This window comes from Ornithorhynchus anatinus, chromosome 11, assembly GCF_004115215.2.
Source record: "Ornithorhynchus anatinus isolate Pmale09 chromosome 11, mOrnAna1.pri.v4, whole genome shotgun sequence".
Classification (NCBI taxonomy): Eukaryota; Metazoa; Chordata; class Mammalia; order Monotremata; family Ornithorhynchidae; genus Ornithorhynchus; species Ornithorhynchus anatinus.
In genome coordinates this window covers 36,411,298-36,438,361 of record NC_041738.1, presented here as the reverse complement: position 1 = coordinate 36,438,361, position 27,064 = coordinate 36,411,298, and the positions used below count along the sequence as shown (strand labels likewise).

The window sequence follows — 27,064 nt, the reverse complement described above, 5'->3', positions numbered from 1 at the left end:
TCAAATTGAACATGTAGTAGGGATCTATCCTTACTCATAAACAAGGATGTGTTGAGTGCATCAATCAAGATAGGCGCTCGCTGTCAGCAGTAGCTTTGACAATTATATATGTACCTGCATACAAGGGTATTTCTTGCTTCAAGAGTAATCCTCTGGGTAAAGATCGCTCGGATTTGAGGGCTTCAGTTTAGGAGAGCCTATCGTTATTAGACTGGTGTTTGTAAATATTTTTTCTCTTAAATTCCTCTTTTCTTCAGGAGGCAGATGTATTCTTTCTGAACAAATCGATTCACCCCGAGGCCAGAGGTTGTAACTTTACAACACTTCCAAAGCATCTCTGCCATAATGAGCATGTGCCGGAGCATTTTGCCTCAGTTGAAATCCTTGGTAATAAGTTGGTGTGAAGGGATAAAAGTTAGAAAAGTCAAAAAAGCCGTTCTCTTGGGGATCTGAATGAACTCGCTCCCTCTTGCCCCAGTTGATGATTCCTGATATATTATTCATTTCTGCCCCAGAGTAGTTCTCTGAAATAGTTTTTCATTTCTAGTAAGAGGATGGTTCTAAATGTACGTCAGTAAGGAAAAGTGCCACATGCAGTAGGGTAACCATTTTCTGAGACACTGACAACAGGACGGTTATTTTTAGTCAGGGAATCTGGCCTGCTCTGGATGCCTCTCAAAAAGCGAGATTGGACTACTCGTTTGGGGTTTGCGGATGGTTGCAGGCTGATACTGCACCAGAAACTTTGTGCCTAAAACCCCTTTTTTCTTCACCTCCGCCCAGGCGTGCAGATCCTCGACCGAACAAGCGTCATTCACGTCTTGGTCAAAGATGGTCGCGTGACTGGCGTGGAGACCGACAGAGGACAGATTGAATGCCAGTATTTCGTCAATTGTGCGGGCCAGGTTAGTTACGACAATAAACCTTGGCCCCCTCCACCCTCTGCTCCTCCCTCTCCCCCGCCTTCCCCTCCCCTCAGCGCTGTGCTCATTTGCATATATTATTTATTACCCTATTTATTTTGTTAATGAAGTGTACATCCCCCGATTCCATTTATCGTGATAACGTCGTCTTGTTTTTATTCTGTTTTGCTCTGTCGTCTGTCTCCCCCGGTTAGACTGTGAGCCCGTCGCTGGGCAGGGATTGTCTCTATCTGTTGCCGAATTGTACATCCCAAGCTCTTAGTACAGTGCTCTTCACATAATAAGCGCTCAGTAAATACTATTGAATGAATGAATGAAAGATCGCTGCAGTGCTTGTGGGTTTAGACAATTATGTGGATTAAACAGTTGTAAGGGAGATGAATGATTCTTCCTAGGTTGGACCAGAAAAACACAAATGTCTGGAAAGTGCATTAAAATATAGGCACTTCTATTCTTACCCTTCCTCCTCACGTTCTTAACAAGAACTGGTTCAGCCAGCTACATAGGTGGGCAATTGATACCAGGTTGTTTTACACGTACTATTCTATCGATCACTTTGGGATGTGTTCCTGGCTTAGTTCTCCTTGTCGGTTTCTAGAACACCAGGTTGCCGCTAAAGAAAATTTGGATTACTTAGCTCCACTTGGCACCTTTGAAGGAGACCCAAGAGATACATGATCACTCAGTAAAATGCAACATAATAATAATAATGTTGGTATTTGTTAAGCGCTTACTATGTGCCGAGCACTGTTCTAAGTGCTGGGGTAGACACAGGGGAATCTGGTTGTCCCACGTGGGGCTCACAGTCTTAATCCACATTTTACAGATGAGGTAACTGAGGCACAGAAGTTAAGTGACTTGCCCAAAGTCACACAGCTGACAAGTGGCCGAGCCGGGATTCGAACCCATGAACTCTGACTCCAAAGCCCGTGCTCTTTCCACTGAGCCACGCTGCTAATTATTGGTGGTGGTTGGTCTCTGGTTGATAGTAAGGCTGGTTGAAGGAGAGCATTTTTGCTATCGTGGATCTCATTTGTGCCCCAAGAAGATCGTGAGGCTTACTGAATCTTCGTCTCAAATTGAATGAATCTTTTCAGGGTATAAAAAAAAAAATCAACCATGGTAGTCCTTTCTAAATAACTGTATTCCTTCTTGAAATGGATTTTTTAAAATAAAATCTCAGAATAATAAGGTAGAGTTCCTTGCATGCCTTGGAATTAAAAATTATAATTTTGTTTAATTTCTTCTCTTCCCCTATCCCTATCCCCACCTCCCCCTTTGTCAATCTTGTCCATTTACAGTGGGCTTACGAGCTTGGCCTGTCCAACGAGCAGCCGGTTAATATTCCATTACATGCCTGTGAACACTTCTATCTTCTTACTCACCCCTTGAAGACCCCTCTGCAGAGCATCACACCAAGTGAGGACTCCTTCCTTCCTTTTTTTTTTAATCTTGTTTTATCAATATTCTGATCTCTAAGGGGTGTTTTGCTGATCTTAGCCCAAGTGGTTTTTCCCTCTTAGGATACCCTTGGGAATTAAAACCTGATTCCAGCTTTCTGTGAGGCTGTTGAGAAAAACCTCAGATTTATTTTATCTCAGACAACTGAATTCTAGCCTCAGGTTTCCCCCAATCTCTGAGACAGTGGGCACAGTCTCTGTCCCATGTGAGGCTCACAGTCTAAGCTGAAGGGAGGTGGATTTACTCATTTTACAGATGAGGTAACTGAGGCACAGAGAAGTTAAGTGACTTGCCCAAGGTCACAAACAGCTGGTAAATTAGAGGAGCTGGGATTAGATGCCAGGTCCTCTGACTGCCAGACCTGGACTCTTTCCGCTAGGCCAAGCGGTGGACGGATTTGGTTTGAAGCACCTCCTCGTCTCTCCCTCGTCCCACCCCCTTGTCATCTCTCTCTCCTGCTGTAGCCATCGTGGATCCAGATGGAAGAATCTATATTCGAAGCTGGAAAGGGGGTATCTTGTCTGGAGGTTTTGAGAAGAATCCCAAACCTATCTTTACTGAGGGCAAGAACCAACTGGAGATTCACAATCTACATGAAGACTGGGATCATTTTGGTACTTGTATGGGGCAGGAGGGGAGGCTTTACAGTAGGGAAAAGGTTGGATGGTCAAATTCTCAGTAGATTGGTGGAAGACAGAGTTGTTTAAATAGTTCTGCCTTTTAGCTTTGAAACAGGGTGAAAAGTCTTTACCTCTGGGTAGATGTTAGTAGCTCAGTTCATGAAATAATCTCTCACATGTGTATCTCATCTGTATTTCACCCTCCCTCTTTCTTTCACATTCTTCAGTATGTAAATACTCTTAATACTTTGGTCTCCTTAGAACTCAGAGGAATATCTTTTCCTTTAATCTTTATGCCCATTACTCTATAAGCAGCCTCCACCTATTTCCCAAGGCATATGATCTCTCATCAGTGCAAAGCTGTTTGTTTTTCCGTAGTGAACTTTCTTTTGCTGGGTCCAGGAATAGGGATGTGTTGAGAGATTTTGTCTGTTTGAGGTTTTTTTGTTTGTTTGTTTGCTTTTTAGCGGCAAGTGAGAATGAGTCAGGGAACTGAAGCTGTTGGATTTATTTGATTTATCTCTAGGTCGAGATCATATTGTGTGTTTTTTTTGTTTTGTTTTTTTGGATTAGAGCCCCTGCTGAGTTCCCTTCTACGCAGGATGCCAGAACTGGAGGCTCTAGAGATCATACAGTTGGTCAACTGCCCCGAGTCCTTCACGCCAGACATGAGGTGCATCATGGGGGAGTCTCCAGCTGTACAAGGCTACTTTGTCCTGGCAGGAATGAACTCTGCCGGCATTTCATTTGGCGGGGGCGCAGGGAAGTAAGTAACTCACTGCCCATTTTTAGGGGAGTCAACTTGTGAGCTTCCTCGGCTGACTTAGAACAATATTTTATACTTGTTGATATCTAACTCAAGACACGTTACAGGGTTTTTATATGTACCGTTCTATCGGTCACTTTGGGACTATGCTCCTGGTGTAGTTCTCCTTGTCAGTTCCTAGAACACCAGGTTGCTTCTGAGGAAAACTTGGATTAGTTAGCGCCACTCGGCACTTTTTGAAGGAGACCCAAGGGGTACATTGTCACTCAGTGAAATGCACATAACTACTGGTGGTTTTTCACCATGGCCCCGTGAAATAAGGAAGAGTACTGGTGAATGTGGTTCTTGTCTTACAGATGAGCAGATTCGGGCACAGAGAAGTTTACTGTGTTGTCCAAGGTTACGCTGAGTCTGTGGCAGGGGAAAGAGAGGGGCCAGCTCTCCTGAATCCCAATCCGTTGTTCTGGTCACTGGACTACCCTCCGTGATATCCCAAACCTTCCATTTTCTCCAATTCCCAACAGGTACCTAGCTGAGTGGATGGTGCACGGTTACCCTTCGGAGAACGTGTGGCCGCTGGACCTGAAACGCTTCGGAGCCCTCCAAAGCAGCCGCACCTTCCTCCGCCACCGGGTCATGGAAGTGATGCGTAAGGGAGCCCCGTCCCATTTCCCAGCACCCTCCGGAATAACATCCGGAATTCCAGCAGGGCAGCCCTCTTGCGGCCCTTGGAACAACTGGCCTCCTCCCCTGTATCTAGTGGATACAGTAGATACACGCCACCAGTGTGATGCGTGACATTTAACCCTCCCAGATTTTCGTACCCCAAGGCCAGTCCTACTGAGCCATCTCTGCTCATCTGAGCGGAGCTGGGAAGGCAGAATAGAGCCTTCTCTTGATAGGGTGTTTCTAGCAGAAAATGGCTGCAGTGGCATCTCATTTTATGCTTAACAGTAACGTCCTCCTGGTACTCTGCAGTGAGAACTACGTGCTTGTGTTAGGGCTGTGGGTGGCTCCTCCCTCTCCTCCTGCTGTGCATTGGTAGCCTTCCCCTTCTGTTTCCAAGGCTGTGAATCCACCGAGTTGTTCTCAGACTCCCATCCTCGTCCGATGAATATATGAAATTCATCAGCCTTAAGAGGAGCTGCTTTCTATGTGAACCACAAGTTTCCTTCTCACTTTCGAAAGATTGGCGTATGCATTTTAATTTGCTCTTAAATTCTCGCTAGCCTAATGCTTCTTTGATTTACTCACCAACAAGCTCGGACTGTTTGTTTGAAAGACGGATTTTTGGACTGGAAGGTTGAGCCAAATTGCATTGGTTCAGGTAGATTTTTATTCCCTTTACAGTTCATTGCCCAGAACTGTAAAAACCATTTTCAGACTTGGATGAACTGTCCCTAAGTATTCTGTGAGTGCTTGTGTTCAGAACTGAACTGCTAAATTGGATGTGACTGCACCTCTCAGCTCAATTTACTTTGGAGTTTCAATGCTCAATTTACGTATACAATGGGGCCTTTGAATAGCCTTTTAGTGGGAGAGTTCTAATCCTTGGCCTGTAATTCAGAACTGAGTACTCTGTAGCAGATGCTATAGAACTGTAGTTAGAGTTACTGTCTCACTGCCTTAAAGGATAAGTTTAATAAGTATTTTGTAGAGTTTAGTATTCTAAAGTTGTCATTTTGTGTCTGGTTCTTTTGTTTCTGTGCCCGCCTCCCAAATCTTGCTACCCTTAGAGAGTCCTATGAGATGTCCATCACTCAGGAAATAGTCCAACTCATTCTCTCCTCTCTTCCCCCCCAAAAAGGAAGTCTCTACCTTCAGAGAAGATTTAACGATGAATACTTGAGCCCAGAACAAAACGTTAGACCTGTAGAATTCTCAAACAAACCTACGAAACCAACAAGACTTTGCCTTGCTGTTGTTCCTCTGCGCTTTAACTTTTTTGAAAAAGACCTGAGTTAGATTTTCACCTGCTCATCCCTTCTACTGGCCTGGGAGTTAGAAGGGAGAAATTCTGCTCCCAGCCAGCGTACACGTGTCTTAACGCAGGGGTAACACTGGGCAACTTCATGTCGGTTTCTCCAGCGACAGAATGGATAGTGATTCTTCCCACCTCCCCACCTCTGGAACGCGGATAAAATGAAGAAGATATGTGTGTAGTGTACTAATAGCCTAAGAACTCAGATCCTGGAAATATTTATACACGTAGATTTTTTTTTTTCTGTGCTTTTTGTCCCATGGCTCCGTGGAGCTTATAAAGTTTTGGAACTTGGTCCATCTTGAACTGGTATTGAGCTAGTATTGTGTCTTGACCAGCATATGATTAGGGACCTGGGAATGAGCTCTTACAGGAGGTCCAGGCAGTGTCTGTCTCTGCAGCAGAAGACTGCATCAGCCATTGACCCCCAAATTCACACTGGGCTTTCCCTTCAGCATCAGGCAGCATTTGGTGCCTGAAATAACTGCTTTATGGTTTTCTGGGGTTTAGTTTTTTGTTTATCTAATGTGTTAAAGTGCTTACCAAGCACTACACTGTACTAAGCTCTAACACAATCCATGTCCCACATGGGGTTCACTGTCTTCATCCCCATTTTAACGATGAGGTAGTTGAGGTGCAGAGAAGTTAAGTGACTTGCCCAGGGTCACACAGACAAGGGGTGGAATCGGGATTAGAACCCAGATCCTTCTGACTCCCAGGCTCGTGCTCCCTCCACTAGGCCACGCTCCTTCTTTTGTTGGTATCGACAGACTCTTTGCTAAAAACCCCGATATAAATGTGGATTCTGTGAATTAGGTTCCTTAGCTTGGGAGATAATAGACCGGACTTTAAGCTCTCTGTGGGCAGGGAAGGTATCAACCGATTTTGTTGTATTATATTCTCTCCAGCGCTTAGTACAGTACGTCGCACACGTAAGTGATCAGTAAATACCATTGATTAATAATAGACGGTTCTTGACCCCCAATACAGCCCTGATGTACGATCTGAAGGTTCCCCGCTGGGACTTCCAGACTGGCAGGCAGCTTCGTACATCCCCCCTCTATGATCGTTTGGATGCCCAGGGGGCCCGATGGATGGAGAAACACGGATTTGAGAGGCCCAAGTACTTTGTCCCACCAGAGAAGGGTGAGTGATCACATTCTCCGTTTTCATTTTAGTGTTTACATCCTGAAAGGCAAATAAAAATGACTTCAGAACACTTTGCAAGTATTGTGGCAAAGCCTCTGAGAAGAGGTTCGTTGAATACATCCTGTGTATATGATAAGCACCCTAAATAAATGGTCCGATTCCCTTCTACCCCTCTTGTTGTTTCTTCCTCTTAGATCTGTTGGCACTGGATCAGAGCAAGACTTTTTATAAACCAGATTGGTTTGACATAGTGGGGTCTGAAGTGAAGTGCTGTAAAGAGGCTGTGTGTGTCATAGACATGTCCTCTTTCACCAAGTTTGAAATAAGTGTAAGTATTGGGAAGCTTTCAATATACTGTAGACGCAAGTTTCGTTAGTCTGCAAGAAGAGCATTTGTTGGAAAATTGTTTTAGCTCTCATCAGCTCTGAATCAGCCTTCCCTCTGGATTTTCTAAAGCCGAGGCACCCGCACTTCTCAACAGAGGGGCTCCCTTGAATCTGGGGCTCCCTCTCCTCGTTGCCCAGGCGGGACCCACTGGAACTGGCTCCTCCCACCTGCCCAATCTGGGCTCAAACCCCCCTCTCTTGCCACTGAGTGTTGTCTGTGCCAATTCTCCCTTTCACTGTGCAGGGGGACCAATTAGCAGTGATCTGGATAAGAAGAGAACTTCTTTGTTCTCATCTACTCCCTCAAACTGTCTCTCTGGGAAATAATCTGATAAAGTGTGGTTTTTATTCTTTTGTAAGGGTAGTTTTCATAAATTTCATTATTTTTTTTAATGTATCTTACTGACGAACAGAGACCATTCTGTTATTTGATTGAGTTACTTGGAAGAGATTCCCCTTTGTGGAAGTGATGTCGTGACTGACGGTTTAACTCCGGGCTGACCGTTTTGAATTCTTGTTGCAAGTTGGCATTGCTTTTCAGGATGTGGTCCCTGGCCTGTGGTGGTCATGCTATTTCTTTCTCAAACCTTGTAGTCCACAGGGGATCAAGCATTAGAAGTTCTGCAGTATCTCTTATCTAATGATCTTGATGTGCCAGTGGGGCACATTGTGCATACGGGCATGCTCAATGAAAACGGAGGTTATGAGAATGATTGCAGTGTGGCACGACTCAACAAGCGTAGGTAAATGTGATTGGATTCTTTCTCTTCGTCCTTCCATTTCTCCCTTCCTTCCTTTGTTTGTTCCTTTTTTTTTCCTCCTACCATATCTTTAGTGATATTGATCTTTGGTTTTCGTTCTGTTGTTGGGAGAGGGGGTTCTGACTCACTTCTCCCTGAGAAGAGAAAATTACACAAAAACTAACCTGCTGTTGGCTCGTCAATTCTTTTGAGCCAGAAGAAATGAAAATAGGTCATTTGCCGCTAGCTCTAAGCTTAAAATAACGTGCTGCCTCTATTGTAAAGTGTTCTATGATCATCAGATGTAGTAAATTCTTTATATAAATAATAGATATTATGCAAAGCCAGAATTTCCTATTATTCTCCTTATGTAGTGTTTACAGTTGTGGGAAGGTAGAGCTTTTATTTGGTTTTTCTGGGCCTTTGCTAAGACTTCTGCAAGATGCTAAAGGCAACTCATGAGCCCATAGAATAGAAGAAAAGAAAGATTTGCTTTTTGAATCATTCATTCATCGCCCTCTGGTTTTCATTTCCTTTTGGTCTGTTGTTCTAGCTTCTTCATGATTTCTCCCACTGACCAGCAGGTCCATTGCTGGTCTTGGCTCAAGAAGCACATGCCCAATGATGGCAATCTACTCTTAGAGGACGTCACCTGGAAGTACACAGGTGAGAGGGCTAAGGAGGTGTCAGGAGATCCAAATACTGGATTATTTGGGTATGTCTGTCCCCTGTGATCTGGGAGGTGGAGAAGAAGGGGAAAAGGATGTGGTAGTCAAGGCGGAGTAAGGCAAGTGCTTGGACTAGCATGGCAGCTGGTTGGATGGAGAAGGGCCTGATCCCAGCGGTGAAGTGGCAAGACCTTAAATTTGACGAGGAGGAAGTCGTTGGTGACACTGGGGAGAGTGGCCTCAGTGCAGTGACAAAGTAACATTGGTCTACTCTTTAATGCAGTGGATAATGCAGTGACCTGCACCATTTAGGGAGTTGAATTTAGAGTATTAGAAATACCAAACTGGATCAGGTCAATGGTCTATCCAGCCCAGTATTCTGTTCCCCATTGGAGCAATGTAGGGGAAGAGTGAGGTGGTTGCATTTATATTTCTCCTTGTATTAGAAATATTCCTTCTAACACCCTGTAACATCCCTAATGTTTATTAGCATTATTTTTGTTTCTTTTATCCAACACTGAACTTAGCATTGCGGTAAGCACCAGACAAGCCATTAAGACACAGGGTCTGTTTTAGAAGGGACTTAGAAAATAAGTATGGGAAGAGATACACAACAGTATGAATAATTTACAAATAAGAACCTTTAATAAAATTCAGATATCTAAAAATTGACCTTAATTTAGAATAAAATAATGCAAATATATAAATGTAATCTAAATAGGATAGGATTAGAAGGAGGTTAGCGTTGGGCTCTTCAATAAGTGGTGTTTATTGAGCTCTTACTGTATGCAAAGCATTGTTCTAAGCCTGTGGCATTTAATATTCGCCCCACAGCACATCTGTACATATCTATACATTATATATCATAAATTATATTGCCTGTCTCCCCCTCCAGACTGGTGTGGGCAGGGAACGTGTTATGGTAGAGTGCTCTGCACACAGTAAGTGCTCAGTAATACTGATGATGATGTAGTCCTTGGTTACAAATTGCCACAACGTTCCCTACAGTCTCCAGGTGGGAGATTCTGAGCACAGATGGGAAGTAGGAGGCCCAGTCATGGCCATGGGACAGCCTTCTGTGTGCCAGTGTTTTGGCCACCCACTTTCCCTAGTCTTCCCAATTTCATTACTGGGTGATGAACCAATTGCCCAAATGTGTCGCCAAGCAGATGGGCTCAGACTAAGCCTCCTTCCTCTCTTTCACTCTGTGTGCTCAGCGTCACAGAACAGTTCTCTCTTTTCTGTTTAGCTCTCAATCTGATCGGCCCTCGTGCAGTGGATGTCCTCTCAGAATTATCCTATGCCCCTATGACAGCAGAGCACTTCCCATCTCTCTTTTGCAAGGTGGGTGACTTTGCAGTTTTATTTTTAAATGTGTGGGAACTTCTTTGAGCCAGCAATGTGTCCCCCTGGTGAACCTTGGACACACGGAGCGAACTGTATGTAGTCAAGTTTTTAATTTTAACTTCTCTTTCCCTTTCAAGATGTATTTAATCAACAGCAAAATTTTGAAGTAGATTTGACCCACCAAAGTCAATTCTGAATGACATTTCCCCAGTTTTCCTAGGGATGGGTTAAATTCACCGTCAAATTACAGGATTATGGCAGTGAAACTTGGAAAATTTTCAATTCTGGGCTAAACTTTTTTTCCTCACCCTGTTTCCAAAGTCTCACCCACAATATAATTTTGGGCAAATGGGGCTCTCTCAGTGGATAGTGCTTTGTTAGAAAAAGAAAAACATTTTCCTTTTATTTTTGTACAATCTTGGAAGACAAATTTGCTTTTACCTTAATGTTGTTTGAGGATATATTTTTGTATCTATGGAATTTCAATCTTGAACTTGGTTTAGTCAGTTTCAGTCAATCACTAGTATTTGCTGAGAGCAAGCTGCAGGCAGAGCACTCTACTGAGAGCTTGGGAGCGTTTAATAGAGTTAGTATAACTGATCCCTGCCTCCAAGGAGTTTTACTTTCTGCCTTTTTGCACTTACTGTGCATAAACTGCTAGACAAATTATCCAGATAAGTGAAACCTAGAATACTCACTGTGTTGTAGGCCAAAAATAGTTAGGTCACTCTGAAACAGCTTGTTTTTGTAGGCCTGAATTATTCAGGTAATTTGTATGAGTAGGGCCAGTCTCAACATTGGGAGTCTGAAAGTGTAGCGAGATCTTCTGAACAGCAGAACATGAGCACACCAAGACCGTTTTGCAAATCCCTGTAGTGTTTGCTAAGGGAGTAAGAGAATAGTCTACTTAAAACAGTGCTTGATACAAAGTGAGTGCTTAACAAATACCATCATCATCATCACCTGCCTGCTTATTTGCTGTAGGTAACTGTTGAATCCCTAATATAAAGAGTCTGTTTACTCAGTGTTTTCTGGGTTCCTGTAGATGTTGTTTTAGATCTTCATTTTGAGCCTCTCCCCCTTGAGGGCTCCTGGGGGTGTTGGGGAGAGAGGTACGGGACAGGAGCATGATACTGTCCAAGAGGAAAGCTCCCTAAGAAAAGTTGAAAAGCACCACTATAGTGAATCTTCCCTCTGATAGTTTTGCGGTACTGCGATTTCTTAAACCGCTTTCTAAATCACCTGCCGTAAAGTGTTGAGTGACTAAGCCTGCCCTTTTTTCAGAAGAGCCTCAGCAAATATCTTTGCAGTGGCTCTCCCCCCCATCCCCGTCCCCCCTCATCCCCAGGGGACCTTGGGAATGGGTGTTGGACTCAGAACAGACACCTCACCACATGATGAGCTCCTTCCTCGATCCCTTCCTCCGTCTGCTTGTGCTCAGTTATGTACCATTGATTTTGGAGACTGAAAAATTTTCTCTGCCTTGCAATGGGCAGATGTACTTGGGAAATAAAAGTTGTCTCTTCTGGCGAACCTTGGTAGACAACTTTCTGCAGATACGGAGAGAAAATGTAATGACCTGACAGTTACTTAACATGGGGGAGGCTATTCGATGTTAAAGCAAAGTTGAAAACCTCTTATAGGTTTTCCACCAGTTTCCTACATATTCATTCAGTCATATTTATTGAGCGCTTACTGTGCATATCAGCTTTGGGGCAAAGAAACCCAGAACCCTTGTCTCTATCTGTTGCTGAATTGTACATTCCAAGCACTTAGTGCAGTGCTCTGCACATAGTAAACATTCAATAAATACTATTGAATGAACCCTTGACACTTCAGGTAGCAATCCACAGACTCCTTCATGCCACTTTGCTTCCTTGGAAAATAAGTAACAGTTTCCCTGCAGATAAAGGACACATTTATGTCACATTTTCTTACGGCTAGCAAGTTTCATACTGCTGTAGTAATTAAATAGTTGGCACTGACTGGTCAGTTAAGTACCAGTTGTTGTAAGCATTGAGGTGTGTGTGTTCTAAGGTATTTAAGCACCTACTAAGTGTCAAGCACTATTCTGAGTGCTGGGGTAGCTGCAACTTAATCAGGCTGAATACAGTTCCTGTCCCTAATGTTCCTGTCACAGTCTAAATAGGCGGGAGAACAAGTATTGAATCCACATTTTGAAGGTGAGGAAACTGAAGCACAGAGAAGTGAAGTGACTTGCCCAAGGTCTCGCAGACAAATGGCGGGAATTGAATTAATCCCAGGTCCTCTGGCTCCTGTTTTATCCATTAGGGTAAGCTGCTTCCCGCTGTTGTTAAAAGACAAGTGCCAAATCTCAGTCTCAGAAACTATGGAAGTAGGCTAATTGTGATGCACATAACATATCTTCTGTGTAGCAAATGCATAGTATTTTGTTTGTAAAATCTCTTTCCCAGGGAAGATGTCAGAGGTGATCGCTTCCCATAAATTTCATGACTCCAGCTCTCAGTTTTTCATGCCCATGACAGGATTCTTTTCCTTTCAGGGAACACAAGCGCTAATACTTACAGTTAGCCATCAGTAGTATTCACTGAGTGCTTATTCTGTGCAGAATACTTTACAAAACACTTGGGTGAGTACAACAGAGTTGGTAGACCTGATCTTCAAGTACTTTACAATTTAGCGGGAGCAGCTTTTCAGCAATCGGGCGGTGAGAAATGTTTCCCAGTTGCTCCCGTGCATAGAAGAAAAAACCAAAGCTCAGTGCCCCCTTCTTGGTGAGATTTGCCAGTGGATTTCCCTAATGAAGGATTCCTTCCATAGCACCGTAGTCTAACTTTTCCCTCCTTGGTTTTTGCAGGAGATGAGTGTGGGATATGCAAATGGGATCCGGGTGATGAGCATGACGCACACAGGAGAACCTGGATTCATGCTTTACATTCCCATAGAGGTAAGCGGGCTCCGTTACCTTGTCAGAAACATCCGACCTGCAGATTGAACAGAGGCCCTGCAGATTCAAATCACTGAATCTTGCACATTTTTGCCATTTCCTTTAGAGAGAAAAAAAACTGAATCCCATAAAACTTTTACCAGTTTGGCATATTTTAATATGTTTTTCACATTCAAAATATAAAAGTTATTCACCTTGGCATTACAAGTGACTATCCGGGATTCTGGAAAGAGGTTTCAGGTTCCAGGATGCTGTTTCCTTGAGGCCGAGCCAAATGACATTCAGATCCCAGACTTGTGGGGGCCAAAGCTCACTTGGTTGGCTTGAGGTAAAATTTCCTAGGTTAGTTCAAGGTCAGTGGTTTCCCTTGTCCACTTCAGTTTTTCTGTCAGCAACTCCTGGAGGGGTGTTCAAATTCCTCACATCTAGCTATGTTACATTGCTATTTCGGAGGAGGGAAATAAGACAATTCACTTTTTTCAGCATTACAGCATTCCTGTCGATTTCTATGTCTCTTGTGTGCCTTAAGGATTTTATTCAGTTGTACAGATTCAGTGATTCCCACACGGTGTGAAAGACTTCATCATGTCAAGGGCAATTAATATGGGTTGTAGTCATGGAAACTGAGGCAGAATTGGATGAAGGTAGGAGGAGGAGGCTGGCCCTTACCTTTATCATTAGTAAGAATAGATGTGCCTCACTGGTAAGGATTCCAAGACATGCTTCTGAACATTTTAGGTTTCTTTCAGAAGACCATGCATTTCTTCCTGCACGTAAAATCAAACGTTGAGCTTTTTCTCCTCGTCTCCAAAGCATTAGCTATCGGTCATTTCCAGAGGCCAGACACCAGTCTTGAGGTGGCTCGTTCGGCTTCCCGATTCCTTGCCTGTTAAAGCAATCTTTTCTCTCCCCGCAGTACGCCCTGCACGTCTACAATGAAGTGATGAGTGTCGGACAGAAATACGGAATCCGAAACTCCGGATATTATGCCCTCCGCAGTCTCCGCATTGAAAAGTTTTTTGCCTTCTGGGGCCAAGACCTGGACACCTTCACCACCCCCCTGGAATGTGGACGAGAGTTTCGGGTGAAGTTAGAAAAGGTAAAGGTCTGTGGTGTCTCTAAACCCGTCAGCTTCCTCAGTGGTGACAGTGAAGAAGAACAGAAAGGGGAACAGACGGGGACCAAGCCTGCTTGAGCCGTAGATTTTTGCATTGTTGTTTTTCTGGAAAAGAGCTTTCCAGTGAAAAGCCGTTGCTTGTTTGCACGGAGGTGGCCCAAGGAAAACCGAGGATTGTTGAGCACGTTAGGGTTTTCTGCTCCCCAAACTTGTTCCCTGATGCTGCCCCTCTGTGCCTCAGGGCAGTTCCTAATATCCAGGCAGGCTGGCAGCCGGCGAGTAGATAAAAAGAGGGGCAACAGGGGATGGGTCCTTCACCATGACCATCCCCAAGCAGCAGCTGTCGTTTGGGTTGGCTTTTGGGACAATTAGGGGCTTTGCACGAGGTAGCAATCCTTTAGAAAAAACCTTTCCTGCACACATCCAACCTAATGCTTTTCACCCTTTCAGTGGCAAATTGCATTAAAAAAAAGTTATTGACAAAACCCCTTCTTGTTAGTTGGCCTAAGGGTTACCCGTAACCAGGGTCATTAAGACGAGGATGAATTCGATCAATAGATGTTTCAGCTTTAGGTTAGTATTCTGCTGACCCGCCAGGGAGAGCCGTGAGAGATGAAGCCTCAGTTGCAGTGAGGTGAAAATAATTTAGAAAGCCGTGTCCTTGGGATGAAAAATCTTCTCTATTCTGGAAAAATACAGTGTGAAATTGCCGACTTTTGAAAAACACTCTGTCTCTGATGCCTCGACATCTTCTGGTTGGCTGCTCTTCTAGACACACTGTCCCTGGAATGATGATTTTGTCTGGTGCCCTTTGTTCCACACTTAACGGCTGAGGGTCCAGCAGATGCTTTCAATTACAGGTGTCTTCTGTAAAATTTTTAGTTCTCTCCTCTCCTAGGGCCAAAAGTCTACCATTTTGTGCCGTTGTTTCTCTCATTTTTAAAGTGATCTCCTTTGTAGGTTACTCTTATTTAAGTTGTTTGATCCCTGCTCCATTTAGACAAGCTGACTTTTCTAACCTTGGCTCTGAGGAGCTAATTGAACTCAGGTAGTAACGGATTTTTTTCCTTGTTTGGTCTCTTGTATCCATCCATCAATGGTATTTTTTGAGCGCTTACTGTGTGCAGAGCACTGTACTGAGTGCAGTCCAACAGAGTTGGTAGACACTTTCCCCGCCCACAATGAGCTTACTTCCAAATGCTCCTCTGGCTATCAAGAGCTGGGACTTTTAGACCAAGTGGGACTCGAGGAACCACAGAATAGGAATAATGATTAGCGTCCCATGGGATTATTGTCTGGGGGCAGGAATGCAGCGTGGCTCAGTGGAAAGAGCCTGGGCTTCGGAGTCAGAGGTCATGAGTTCGACTCCCGGCTCTGCCACTTGTCAGCTGTGTGACCATGGGCGAGTCACTTCACTTCTCTGTGCCTCAGTTACCTCATCTGTAAAATGGGGATTAACTGTGAGCCTCACGTGGGACAACCTGATTACCCTGGATCTACCCCAGCGCTTAGAACAGTGTTCTGCACATAGTAAGCGCTTAACAAATACCAACATTATTATTATTATTAATGCATGTTTATAAATTGGATTCCTTTCATTGTCAGTTGAGAAGATTTGGGATCTGAGTGATCAGACATGGAAGTGTCTCATTTTGCTCTGTTGAATTTGTTCTAGTTTACTCAGAGGTCAGTCTGGGTATTCTCCTTTGCCCCGCTTCACCCTGTATTGAGCACTAGCAGTCACGTCGACTAAGTGGCATGTTCACGCAACTCCTTCCTTCATTCTGGGGTTCTATAGGTTGTCCAAATCCCATCGCCACTCACAGTCTGTCCTGCAGTCAATACGTTCTAGTGTCCCGAAGGTCTTTAGTGAGGAAAATTGTCCTGAGAAAACGCTGTTATCTTAGTGCACCATGCCCTTTGTCTAGCGAGTAACTATCTTGTGGAAAAGAGAGTCCATTTAGTCGAGAAAGTTGAAGGATTGCACTGTAGGTCTAAGTGCAGCCTTCCTCCCGACCAGGCGATAAGGGTGGGGTTCATGGAGCCTCTTCCCGCTAGTTCAGCATTTCGCCTTGCTTCCCAGGGAACCGATTTTATCGGTCGAGAGGCACTGTTGCAGCAGAAGCAGAGTGGCGTGTTCAAGCGCTTTACTATGTTCATCCTGGAGGACCACGATACGGACCTGGACCTCTGGCCATGGTGGGGAGAGCCCATCTATCGCAACGGCCAGTACGTCGGCAAGACCACCAGCAGTGCCTACAGCTACACCCTAGAGCGCCACGTCTGTTTAGGCTTTGTGCAGAATTACGACGAGGGAACCGGGGAGGAACTGGTGGTGACCCCTGACTTCATCAACCGTGGCGAGTATGAGATTGACATCGCTGGACAGCGCTTCCAGGCCAAAGCCAAGCTCTATCCCTTCAGCTCCCTCTTCACCCTCAGGCGCCGTAAGGATGAAATGGAACTGAGTGGCTTCCAGGGGAAGTGATGCCGCTGGAGAACCTGGTCTCCCTCTTCCCAGACTGGAATTTGCATCAGGATCACCTTGACAGCTCCCCTCTCCTTCTCTTGCTTTATTTTCTCCTTTCCTGCCCTATCCAGTTCTCCTCTCCTTGTTTCTTCATTCTCTGAGGGAATTTTCGTTTCAGGACTTGAGGATGTTTTAAACTTTACGTGTTTTAAAACTCTTGCTCTGAAACTTCTGTGTGTGTTCTCTCTCTCCCCGTCTTCTGTCTCTCCCCCCTGTCTCTCTCCCCCTCTGTCTCTCTCCAATCTTTGTCCCTCCTGATCCCTCCAGCTGATTGTACATTCTGTGGGCTAAACAAAAGCAAGCTTCAGCGGTAGAAAGTAGATTGTACATTCACAGCTGCTCTTGGAGGGTTGATGGTCTGATCTATAGAACTTCTCCCCATCCCTGTTGCTCAGCCTCCAGTTCAGATGTTGTTTTCCTCTGGCTACCCTCCCACCCCCACCCTTGAACAGCCCATCTGTTCTTTTCGGAGGAGTAGTCAAACCTCAGATGCCCCCACAAAGATAGCTGGGTAGGGGCACCTTTAATGGGCAGTTCAGAAGCAGATATTCTAATTCACACTCGTCTCCTCTACCGAGGATCTGGAGCACTGACCCACCCAGCAATAGAATGATTTGCTACCTCACTGGCACGTGACGGGGCAAGGACACTGCCTAAGGAGCGTTAGGGAGGCGGGCAGGTTCCATCCCGGTACTACTGGATCCCCGGTCAGGAGCCTGACATTAGCCAACACAAAAAACTCTGATGGGAAATTTCCACTTCCACGGTAGATGCATGGTTTGCTTTCAGTAAGCCAAGATCAGAACGTACCACACTGCCCAAAAGGAAAACTAAACTTTTCTTCTCATGCTTCTTCAAATTGAAAAGGTCTGATCCTAAGAGAACAGTAGCACTACGGTTGTTGGGTTTTGTCTCCCATACAGTTAGTATAGTGCAATGCGTTTAATAGGTGCTCAGTAAATATCATTATTACACTAGTTCTACTTTTCTTTCAAACGCTGAAAGTACACGTGTCCTCATTTCCTCCTCTTCCTTCCATCCTTTCCCCTAGCAGGCTTCCCTTTCTGTTCTCTAGTTTAAGCCCTTTTGGTCTCTGCAGCAGCTGCTAAGCGAGCCCGACATGAGTTTTCATTGCTGTGGAGAAAGTGAGGATTTGGGGGCATTACCTTTTTATAGGGGTGGCCTAGCCACCCAGAAGCTTCACCTTGCAGGCCATCGGGTTGAAGTAGGAAGAAGGAAAGAGGGATGGCTGTTTGTGGTCCTCGAACCCAGGGTAAATCCAGTAGGGAGGGAGGAGCCAAAGATTGCTCCTGGTTCAAAGGATTGCTTTTCCACTGCAGAGAGGTATGGTAAATGGTGTAATCTCTCCTCTCTTCCTTCAGATCATTCTTCCTTCCCCCATCCTCTGTTGCCCCTTCCTCTTCCATCTTCTCCCCTCCCACTCCCCTCCTGCAGTCTCTCTATTGGAAAGGGAAATCATCAGTGGTATTTGCTAAGCACTTCGTGTGTGCAGAGCACTGTACTAAGTGCTTGGGAGAGTACAATCATTGAGGGTGTGAAAGAACAATCTCCTCAGCAGATCCTTTTTGTATGACCTACTGGTGAAAGTGCAGGCCCCCAAATTCGATTTTTCTGAACAATTTGGTTTAAACGGCCCCGGTCAAATGAGAGCTAGTTAGTCAAATCCAGGGATTGAGGAGCTGGAGCAGATGGCTGACCAAATTTGAACTAGGTTCGCTGTTTTGTTTCTCTGTAAGCAGTAGATCCAGAACAGTCTTGGTAAGCACTTTTAAAGGAATCTGAATTGCATCAGCCCATCTCAGCACATCCTCCGTTCTCTGCCTCAAGGTTTCCTTTCCTTCCTCTTTTCCCAGCTAGCATCTTTGTGGAATGGCACCAGCCCTCCAGTGTGGGCCACCACTTTGGGTTTGTCCCTCTTCTTCCTTGGCCTTCCCATCAGTTTAAAAAGAAGATAAAGAATCGTACCGAATTGGAAAGCAGAATTTTACCATAGCAGGGTGTTTTTCTCTGTTTGCTCTGGGTCTTGCCTTCTGACAAGATGGGCTGAATGTTCAGGAGCGATTTCTAACTCTCGTTCCTTTTGAGATGAAACACAACCCCGAGCTTTTATTGTGCCATATTCTCCAGAATCAATCAGTGATATTTATTGAGCACTTACCATGTGCAGAGCACCGTACTAAGCACTTGGGAGTACAGGACAATAGAGTTAATAGACACGGTCTCTGTCTACAAGGAGCTTACAGTTTAGAGGGGAGGACCTTCCAGTTTCCCAGCTAGAAATAGAGAAATTCATGGGAAAAACCTGTGAAGGTGTTTTGACTCTTCAAAGCCCATCCCCAAAGACCAAAATTCTTTTATGAAGGATATCTCATGTAAAGTCCAGCACAGCTTGAGCTTCGAAGGACAGGTGAACAACTCAAAGCTGAAGTTTTGTTTTCTTCTTGCATTGTGACACATGCACTAATTCAAAGTTCTTCCTTTTTGTAAATAGTGTAGACTTACTTCATTGTCTTGGACTGACTCCTGGAGGCTCCTAAAACTACATGTAGATTGTTCACATTTAATTTTATCCCACTACTGAAATGCAACTTTCTGAGTGCCAGCAGCAACTTTTTGTGTACTAGCAGTTAGTGTAACTTTTAATTCTGCACAGTCATTTGGATCAAGAAATAGGGAAACAAGGCCTGCAGGTAAATTTATCTTCATACCTCCCGGTACTTCTGTTGGTTTAATAGCTTTTAACATATGCTGGTCTGTGTTTCTGTTTTCTGTAGCCCATGGGCACTGTTTGTTTAATTTTTTTTTATTCATTATTGTTCTTCACCAGGACCCCGGGAGAGAAAGTGCCCCCATATTTCAGTTGAGGAAACGGAGGCACACAGAGAGCCTGTATGACTTTCCTGAGTCAAATCCAAGCAGTGTAGCTATTGAGGATCAGCGAATCGTACACAAATCCTTTGGCTAACTAGGACCAGGAATCGTGAACTTAGGTGTCCCGGTTTAATGGTGGGGCCATGAAGGCGTCAAGCACAGGGAAGGCTAGGCCTGAAACCAGTGGCCTCACGCAGCAGAGCCTTCTCAAGAATAATAGCAGGATGAGTTAGTTTTCTGTCCCCTCAAAATATCATCACTTATTGACTGATTCTTTTTGCATGGTTCTAATAATTATTTGCACTCCACAACCCATCCACTGCTTTCCTTTGTTTTTCATCCAAGCCCTGAAAGGGCTACCTAGGGATTGAGGTCTGATATTAGGTACAGTCCTTGTCCAGATTCCTACTAATCAGGCAGATTCCTCCTTCAGATCCAAGTGGTTGTGTGCTTCAACAGTGTAGTCATTAAAATGACCCCAGGGTTTTCCCCCTGACAGTTGGCATGGAGGGCCAAATGACTGCCTGATTTATTTGTTGAATATTGTAAAACTTGTCGGGCTCTTCTGGAGGAGCAAGCCCAGGGCTTCTGCTGCTACTCCTGGTGAAGCCAAATCTAAAGACTCTCCATTGTAAAGTTGGGAGCAGCGGGGAACATTTTGAGACGTTTTCCATTGAGGCTATCCCTTTCCAAGTGCCTAGTGTAGAAGAGCCAGGTGAGAGTCCCTCTTGTCAGCGTTGACTCCGTCTGTACTCTAGGGTGCCCAAAGCTCCCTGGGTGATTTATGTGAGACTCAGAGAATTGAGAATCTCTGACCCCACCTTCAAGGGAGGTGGTTCCAGTGAAGCTGCCCAGTGACCCCTGACTTCTTCCTTTTGAATCCCCTGAGCTGGGGCTTTCTAGGATGAAGAGTAATTCCATCCTTTTCTGCCTTCCATCTTTGTAGGACGGGCCCTGTTTGAGCCTCCTTTTCTTTTGATCTTGAAAATAGGCTGTACTTTAGCCCCACACACAGATGATATCTTGGGGTCTCTCGGGGTCTCTTACTCCAATGAAGTATCCGCTGGGCATTTGCCTTTAGGTCCCCTGTGAACACATTCAGATCTGTGTGACCACAGTCATATGGCTTTGTCATTTGGAGTTATAGCCAGAGACAGATTCCTTCACATGGTGCTAGATCAAGGAAGGGTTTCATGTTCTTTTTCATGAAACGTGTAATAGCCTAAAGAGGCAGAGAAGTTCATTTAAAGTGACTAGCGTATTCATCATTTAAACTACTAATCACCTACATATCGTAGGTTTGATGCTAATTGCCCAAGTGGGAGAAAGGAATTGTTTCAACTCAACAAGTGGCTAATGCTTTCTGGGTAGTCCAGCTTACATCAGAACCAACAGGAAATTATAGAAACATCAAGGTTTGAATGCTTACCTTGTGCAGAGCACTGAATTAGGTGCTTAGGAGAGTACAATACTAAGAACTGATTACATGCAGAGGAAACTTTCACCCTTTTTGAACTTATGCCCCCTTCTAGCCTCACCCATTCCTTTCATCCTCACTGTTGCCAGAAGGAAGTAAACCTTGATTTTTTAAAAAATTATTATTGTCTTTAACAAGCTGCTATTTCAACCATATGGAGAAAACAAAGGAGAAATATATCTGGATCATCTCACTCTCATCTAGACACACTGATGCTATTGGTCATCTGCCTGGCCAATTTCTGGGAGAAATTTCTGGGAGAAAAGATGATTAAATGGAGAAAAGTGGCAAATCCTTACCCTGCCTCTCCTTCTTAAGTCCCAGTTTATTCAGGATAGTATGCTTGTAATTGGGGAGGAGAGACGCTGTCTCCCAGGTGATTTGAGAGCTCTCACCTGATTTATAATGCACTGCAAAGGAGGAAACCATTTGGGTATCAAGTCAGTCTTATAACCATGGCCCATTTGATAATGAGGTCTTTTGTTTTTTTCCCTCCTAAATCCTTCCTACCTTCACACTCTCTGTTTTACTGAATTACTTTTTTCTCCTAGGTTGAACCACTACTTCTAATCTCAAGAAAACACTGTGAGTCCACTGTGGGCCAACTGTTTCTTACCTGATTAACTTGTATCCACCCCAGGGCTTAGAACAGTGCTTGACATGTAGTAAGTGCTTAATAAATACCACTATAGACGCCTGTCAATAAAAATGCCAAATCAAGATAATGAACTTTCACAGTCCTCAGATGTCATAGATTTCAAAAATAATGAGAATTAGAAATACTATTTCTGAAGGTCTTGGCCAAGGAGCTAGATTCTATTCATTTATGGTTTTTGGCCTCCCCAGCTTGAAAGCATAATGTATATGGCAGTTCAACAGGTAGTCAAATTAGTCAATCAATGGTATTTATTGAGCATTTACTAGGTGCAGACTACTCTAAGTCCTCAATCAAGAAAATATTTTCATTCTAGCTGCCCCTTTAAATGAACACTTTTTGCATCGTTTCGTATATTGTACTTTGAATAGCGTCTTGGGACTTTTTGAGCTTCCTCTCATTTCACTGAATGTAAATTTCTTGAAATTTAGCCTTCCCCAATTGAGGAATGTTCATGTCTTGTCAATTCAAAGTGAGACCGGTTTAGAGTAAGTTGTAATGCTTTAAAACAGTATTTGTGCTCATGCGTAACTTTTGAGATTACTTTGTTGAGAAACAGGACCTCTTCCAGCATAGACAACTGCTCAAGAATCACTACCGTACTGTGCTTCCCTATGCTGGAAAATGGGCCTTAGTGCACAAGCCATATCGAACTAAATCTGGAAAGGCAAATGCCATTTAATTTACCTGGTTTGATTTCCTTTTCAACATTTGCACAACTGACTCCATTTTTCACTGGAGTGAAACTGAGCAGCTACATTTAATGCAGCGATAGCTTGCCAGGGAGATGTCACTCCAATTCCGTGGTGGGTTTCGAACAGGATTTTTCTAGAGTTCTCTTCCATTTTGTATTTTCTAAAAGACATCTAACATTAAAAAATGAAGGGAAGTCCACCTTGTCTATGTTGCATTAACTGACACCCACATTTGAAAAGTAAAACTATTTGTCAAGGCAAGATGTCTGACAGCAGATACTGTGGTGTGGGGCAGAGAGGCCCTAAGATGGATTTTAAAAGTGACCTACTTCAGTGAGTGGCCTGATTGCCAACTCTTTTCGAATGCCTGTCAAATGGCAAAACCTCTCCAGGTACGTGAGATGACGGTAGCGTTTTAATACACCATCACTTGGCGGTATCAAGTCATTTTCTTCCTCATATGTTGCCAATTTGACTTCCATTTTTCCCTTGACTTCCTTCAGCTATGGGTTGAGTGTTTGCCACCAATGATGGTCATCAGAAAGGCTCATGAATCATTTAAGTTGTGTGAGAATGGCAAATATGTTCTCAGCTGAAATTGCATTTCTGCTGCTTAACCCCCAGTCTCCCAAACAATATTTGCACACATGGTGAGGAGGAAAGTGGACTGTTGAAACATTTGGGACAATGAAGATAAGCCCAGTAGGTAACGGCTAGCGTATGATGATTGTTAAAATATGTTCAGAGTCCGGTTTAGCTCAGTAAGCCAGCCGTTTGTCTTTTAAAGCTGCTCTTTCTCCCTTCTTCCTTTTGGACTCTGCTTTAAGGTGCTGGGTTGCAGGGCTGTTTTCACGGATTCGGTTCCCCTAAGTTACTGGTGCACTTTATTTCAGGGGGATTGATCAGTTCAGTTTGCCCGTGCCCTCCTTTTTTGCCACCCAACTCCAGAACTGCACCCTGTGCACTGTGATACTTGACAGCTCCTTCTGAGGAGAACGTCTGCCATTTCTTGCAGAATTAAGATATCTCTTTTGAGGTAGCTTTTCTTATGACTTTTGGAGGCACCTTTATTTTATCCCTCAAGAACCTTCTTCACCTTTCCCGTTTCCCTGCCTGCCAAGAGCAGAGTTTCTAAGAGGTGGAAAGGCTATTTTTAACAGCTTTTTCAAAGACTCATACCAGCATTTCCTCTGCAAACCGAGAACTGGAGCTGGGGAAACCTCAGTTTTCTAAACCAGTTCCTAGTGCCTTACACTCTGGAATGTCGTATAGCGGATGCAGCCAGCATAGAACAAAAGCAGAAAAACTTGATTTCCATCTGTGGTACTTCTTCCACCTCACCTTCTCTTAGCCACACCTTTTCCCCACAAAGGAAGGGAAAAGAATATAAATGTAATTACATGAAGGATTTCCTAGGAGCACAAGTAATGCCCTCCCCCCCCCGCTCCTGTCAACCCTGGAGCTATAAAAAACAAAAAGCCATTGTAATTATTGTAAAGTTTTGATTGCGTTTGTGAAGGGTGGTGGCACGGTCCTCTGATCAAACTCGGTTAGAATGTGGTCCTGGAAACACACAAGGCAGTTTTGTCATTGCAATCATTTCATGGGCCGCAAATGGATATTGTCAGGCACACAAGGTACTGGGGTCCCTGCCTTCCGTGGATGCTGAATTAACTTAACACTGTATGCTGTATTTATATCAAGCTGGATTTCAATTGAAATTTTCTTCCCCTGGTCAATTTATGTGGTACTAGGTTTGTATATGAATAAACAGGCATTTTAATTATTCTTGCCAGGAAAACTTGTGGAGTACACTTTGTGATGGTATCTAGCACTATCCAGCATTTGGTATTTGAGCTCCCCAAACCCAAATTTTATTTCCCAGATATGGAAGCAGGAAGGAGCAGAAGCTAGGGTGGGGCGGGAGGGGAAGACGGGGAGGAAACTGGGGTTTTCCTCTCCTTGGAGCTGGTCCTCTACACTAGCCCCTCCTAGACGCTCCTCCCTTATCAATCAGTTGTATCTATTGAGCACTTACTATACACAGGGCACTGTATTAAGCTCTTGGGAGAGTACACCACCGCAATTATAACAGACACGTTCCCTGCCCACAACGAGCTCACAGCCTAATTCAGCTTGCAGTTAGTGTTTGAGGCCAAGCTAAAGATGAGGGAAATGTGTGTGTTTTTTCAATCATAAGTGAGAAAGTTCAATGTTTCTACGTGCTCCCAGGCCAATCAATGAAGGGGCCAATCAATCATATTTGAGTGCTATCTGTATGCAGAGCACTATTCTAAACGCTTTGGGAGAGCCAATATAACAGAGTTAGTAGACCTGTTCCCAGCCCCCAAGGAGCTTCAATCTAGAGGCTGCAAAATCCCTAACTTCCATTTTAAACTTTCAGGATTTGTAGCCTTTGCAAAATGATGGAAGGGGAAGAGAGATGAGATCAGTCTCTGGATGGAACGCACAGCAGTTCTCCAAGGTACCCAAGCCCTTGAGAGGCAGCAGAGCTAATAGAGCATGGGCCTGGAAGTCAGAAGGACCTGGGTTCTAAACCTGGCTCTGCCACGTGTCTGTTATGACCGTAGGCAAGTCACTTAACTTCTCTGTACCTCAGTTATCTATATAATGGGGATTAAGACTGTGAGCTCATGTGGGACATGGACTGTGTATAACCTGATTACCTTGTATCTATCCCAGCACTTAGAACAGTGTCTGCCTGGCACGTGGTAAGTGCTTAACATATCATTTTTTTTAAAAAAGGATCACTCATAAGTTGCTTAGCCATCTTTATTGGCCTTAAACTCTCTCTTTACAGATGGTTTTGAAATTGGTGGTTGGTGTTTGTCTTGTAAGCGTGGAGTTTTCCCTGCCTTCAGGTCCATAGCTCTCATGCTGTCATCCTAGAACACAGCTCGGACCTTGTTAAGCGCTTATTATGTGCCGAGCACTGTTCTAAGTGCTGGGGTAGATACAAGGTAAGCAGGTTGTCCCACTTGGGGCTCACAGTCTTAATCCCCGTTTTACAGATGAGGGAACTGAGGCCCAGAGAAGTTAAGGGGCTTGCCCCAAATCACACAGCGGCCAAGTGGCCAAGCTCAGACCATGGAAATCCTGGGTTCCCAGCCCCAGGTCAGGAACCACAGGCTGGGGTGAACATTTCAAATTGGGGGATGTACCTGAGTCAAGATGCGAGGGAGAACATAGGGCCCCAGGAGCCCCATGCCTTTCACCAGTTTCAAGAATGGCCCTGGGACCATGGGTCCCCAAAGTCCCTGGAGAACATCGACCCCGGCTGAGCCTCCTCAAGTGAAAGTGGGTTGAGGCAGGATCCAATTTCACTCTTTGGAAAAAAAAAATTCCGCTGCCTTTTAGCAGACTTGAAGCCATTACATTGGGCGGAGGCTCTTATTATTATTATTATTATTTTTAATCATTCCAATCAAAACGGAAAGCAGAGAAGCAACGTGGCCTAGTAGAAGGAGCACGGGAATTCCTGGGAATTCTGTTCTCATGAATGAAATTCCTTGCCAGGCCTGATTATTTCAGGGAGGGCCAGCAGACGGAGCTGTGGAAATGCGCAGAGCGAAGCGGGTCCCGGGAGAGAATGAAAATGAATGTGAATGTTTTTGAGACAGCTTAGCTCATTACCATCTCTGATGAAAGTAAATTTAATAGAACAGAAGTAGACAATCAACCCCTTAGTCTATCCTCCCTGAGGAAAAGTTAGAACCTTTCATCTGGGTGTGGTTGTCCTCCCAGGCGGGTACATCTGCTACGGAGGATCTCGGGCAGGCCTTGCAAAATAACGGTGGAGACTTCCAGGAGGAGTGACTCTTAAGCTTCAGCCCTCTGGCTTCAAGGGCTGAGAATCTGCCCAGGGGAATCGATTATGGGGCTAGTGGTTTGTACAGAGAAGCAGCCTGGCATAGTGGAAAGAGCACAGGCTTGGGAGTCAGAGAACCGGGGTCCTAATCCCGGCCCCGCCGCTTGGCCGCTGTGTGACTTTGGGCAAGCCACTTAACTTCTCTGGGCCTCATCTGTAAAATGGGGATTAAGACCGTGAGCCCCACGTGGGACAACCTGCTTACCTTGTATCTACCTCAACACTTCTAACAGTGCTTGTCACATAGTAAGCGCTTAACAAATACCATTATTGTTATTATTACAGCCTCACTCCCAATCTCTTCCATGCCAGTCTGCTTCCCACAGGGGAACAGAATAGTGTCCCAGGCAAAGAACCCCAGGCACACACACCCGTCCCCAATTTAATTTCTCAGGCAAAGAGCACCTTACACACAACCCCCCTGCAAAAAAACCTTCCCCCCCACTATATCTAGGTGTTTTTTTCCATCTCTGCTTCCCTGCTGGGTAGAGATGGAAGGATGGGTAGGGGTAGTGATCACATGGTTCATAGCTAAGAGTGGCCATGTCCAGGGATGGATCAATGGAGAGTAGAAGAGAAAAATTATACCCTGCCTCCTTGAAAGAGGCTATTTCCCTCAATTCATGTTTCTTCCTCTCCTTTCCCCCTGACCCTCCCAACCCCACCAAACCTAGAACCTCCTGAGTCCAACATCCCAGAAATCACCTGACTATCCGGCCCTGAGCCATCCCTCAGTGGAAGAGGCAGAAAGAATGTCTTCGATATTCTCAATGCCCACATTGTTGCAGAATTGAGGGGCTACTTACAAGATTGGCTCTGTTTTCCACAGGGATTGTTCA

At 44.6% G+C, this 27,064-nt stretch overlaps 1 protein-coding gene across 1 annotated transcript in view; it reads left to right on the top strand.

Moving 5' to 3' along the window:
* Nucleotides 1-24,137, top strand: part of PDPR (pyruvate dehydrogenase phosphatase regulatory subunit) — a 36,978-nt gene extending 12,841 nt beyond the window's left edge. The window contains exons 6-18 of the mRNA XM_029074829.1: nucleotides 784-905; nucleotides 2,225-2,342; nucleotides 2,849-2,998; nucleotides 3,578-3,770; nucleotides 4,295-4,419; nucleotides 6,742-6,897; nucleotides 7,095-7,228; nucleotides 7,881-8,029; nucleotides 8,580-8,692; nucleotides 9,944-10,038; nucleotides 12,881-12,970; nucleotides 13,887-14,069; nucleotides 16,171-24,137. Coding sequence (XP_028930662.1) covers nucleotides 784-905; nucleotides 2,225-2,342; nucleotides 2,849-2,998; nucleotides 3,578-3,770; nucleotides 4,295-4,419; nucleotides 6,742-6,897; nucleotides 7,095-7,228; nucleotides 7,881-8,029; nucleotides 8,580-8,692; nucleotides 9,944-10,038; nucleotides 12,881-12,970; nucleotides 13,887-14,069; nucleotides 16,171-16,575 — 2,033 coding nt within the window. The 3' untranslated portion in view covers nucleotides 16,576-24,137. The remainder of the gene's footprint in view (nucleotides 1-783; nucleotides 906-2,224; nucleotides 2,343-2,848; nucleotides 2,999-3,577; nucleotides 3,771-4,294; nucleotides 4,420-6,741; nucleotides 6,898-7,094; nucleotides 7,229-7,880; nucleotides 8,030-8,579; nucleotides 8,693-9,943; nucleotides 10,039-12,880; nucleotides 12,971-13,886; nucleotides 14,070-16,170) is intronic.
* Nucleotides 24,138-27,064: the final 2,927 nt, after the last annotated feature.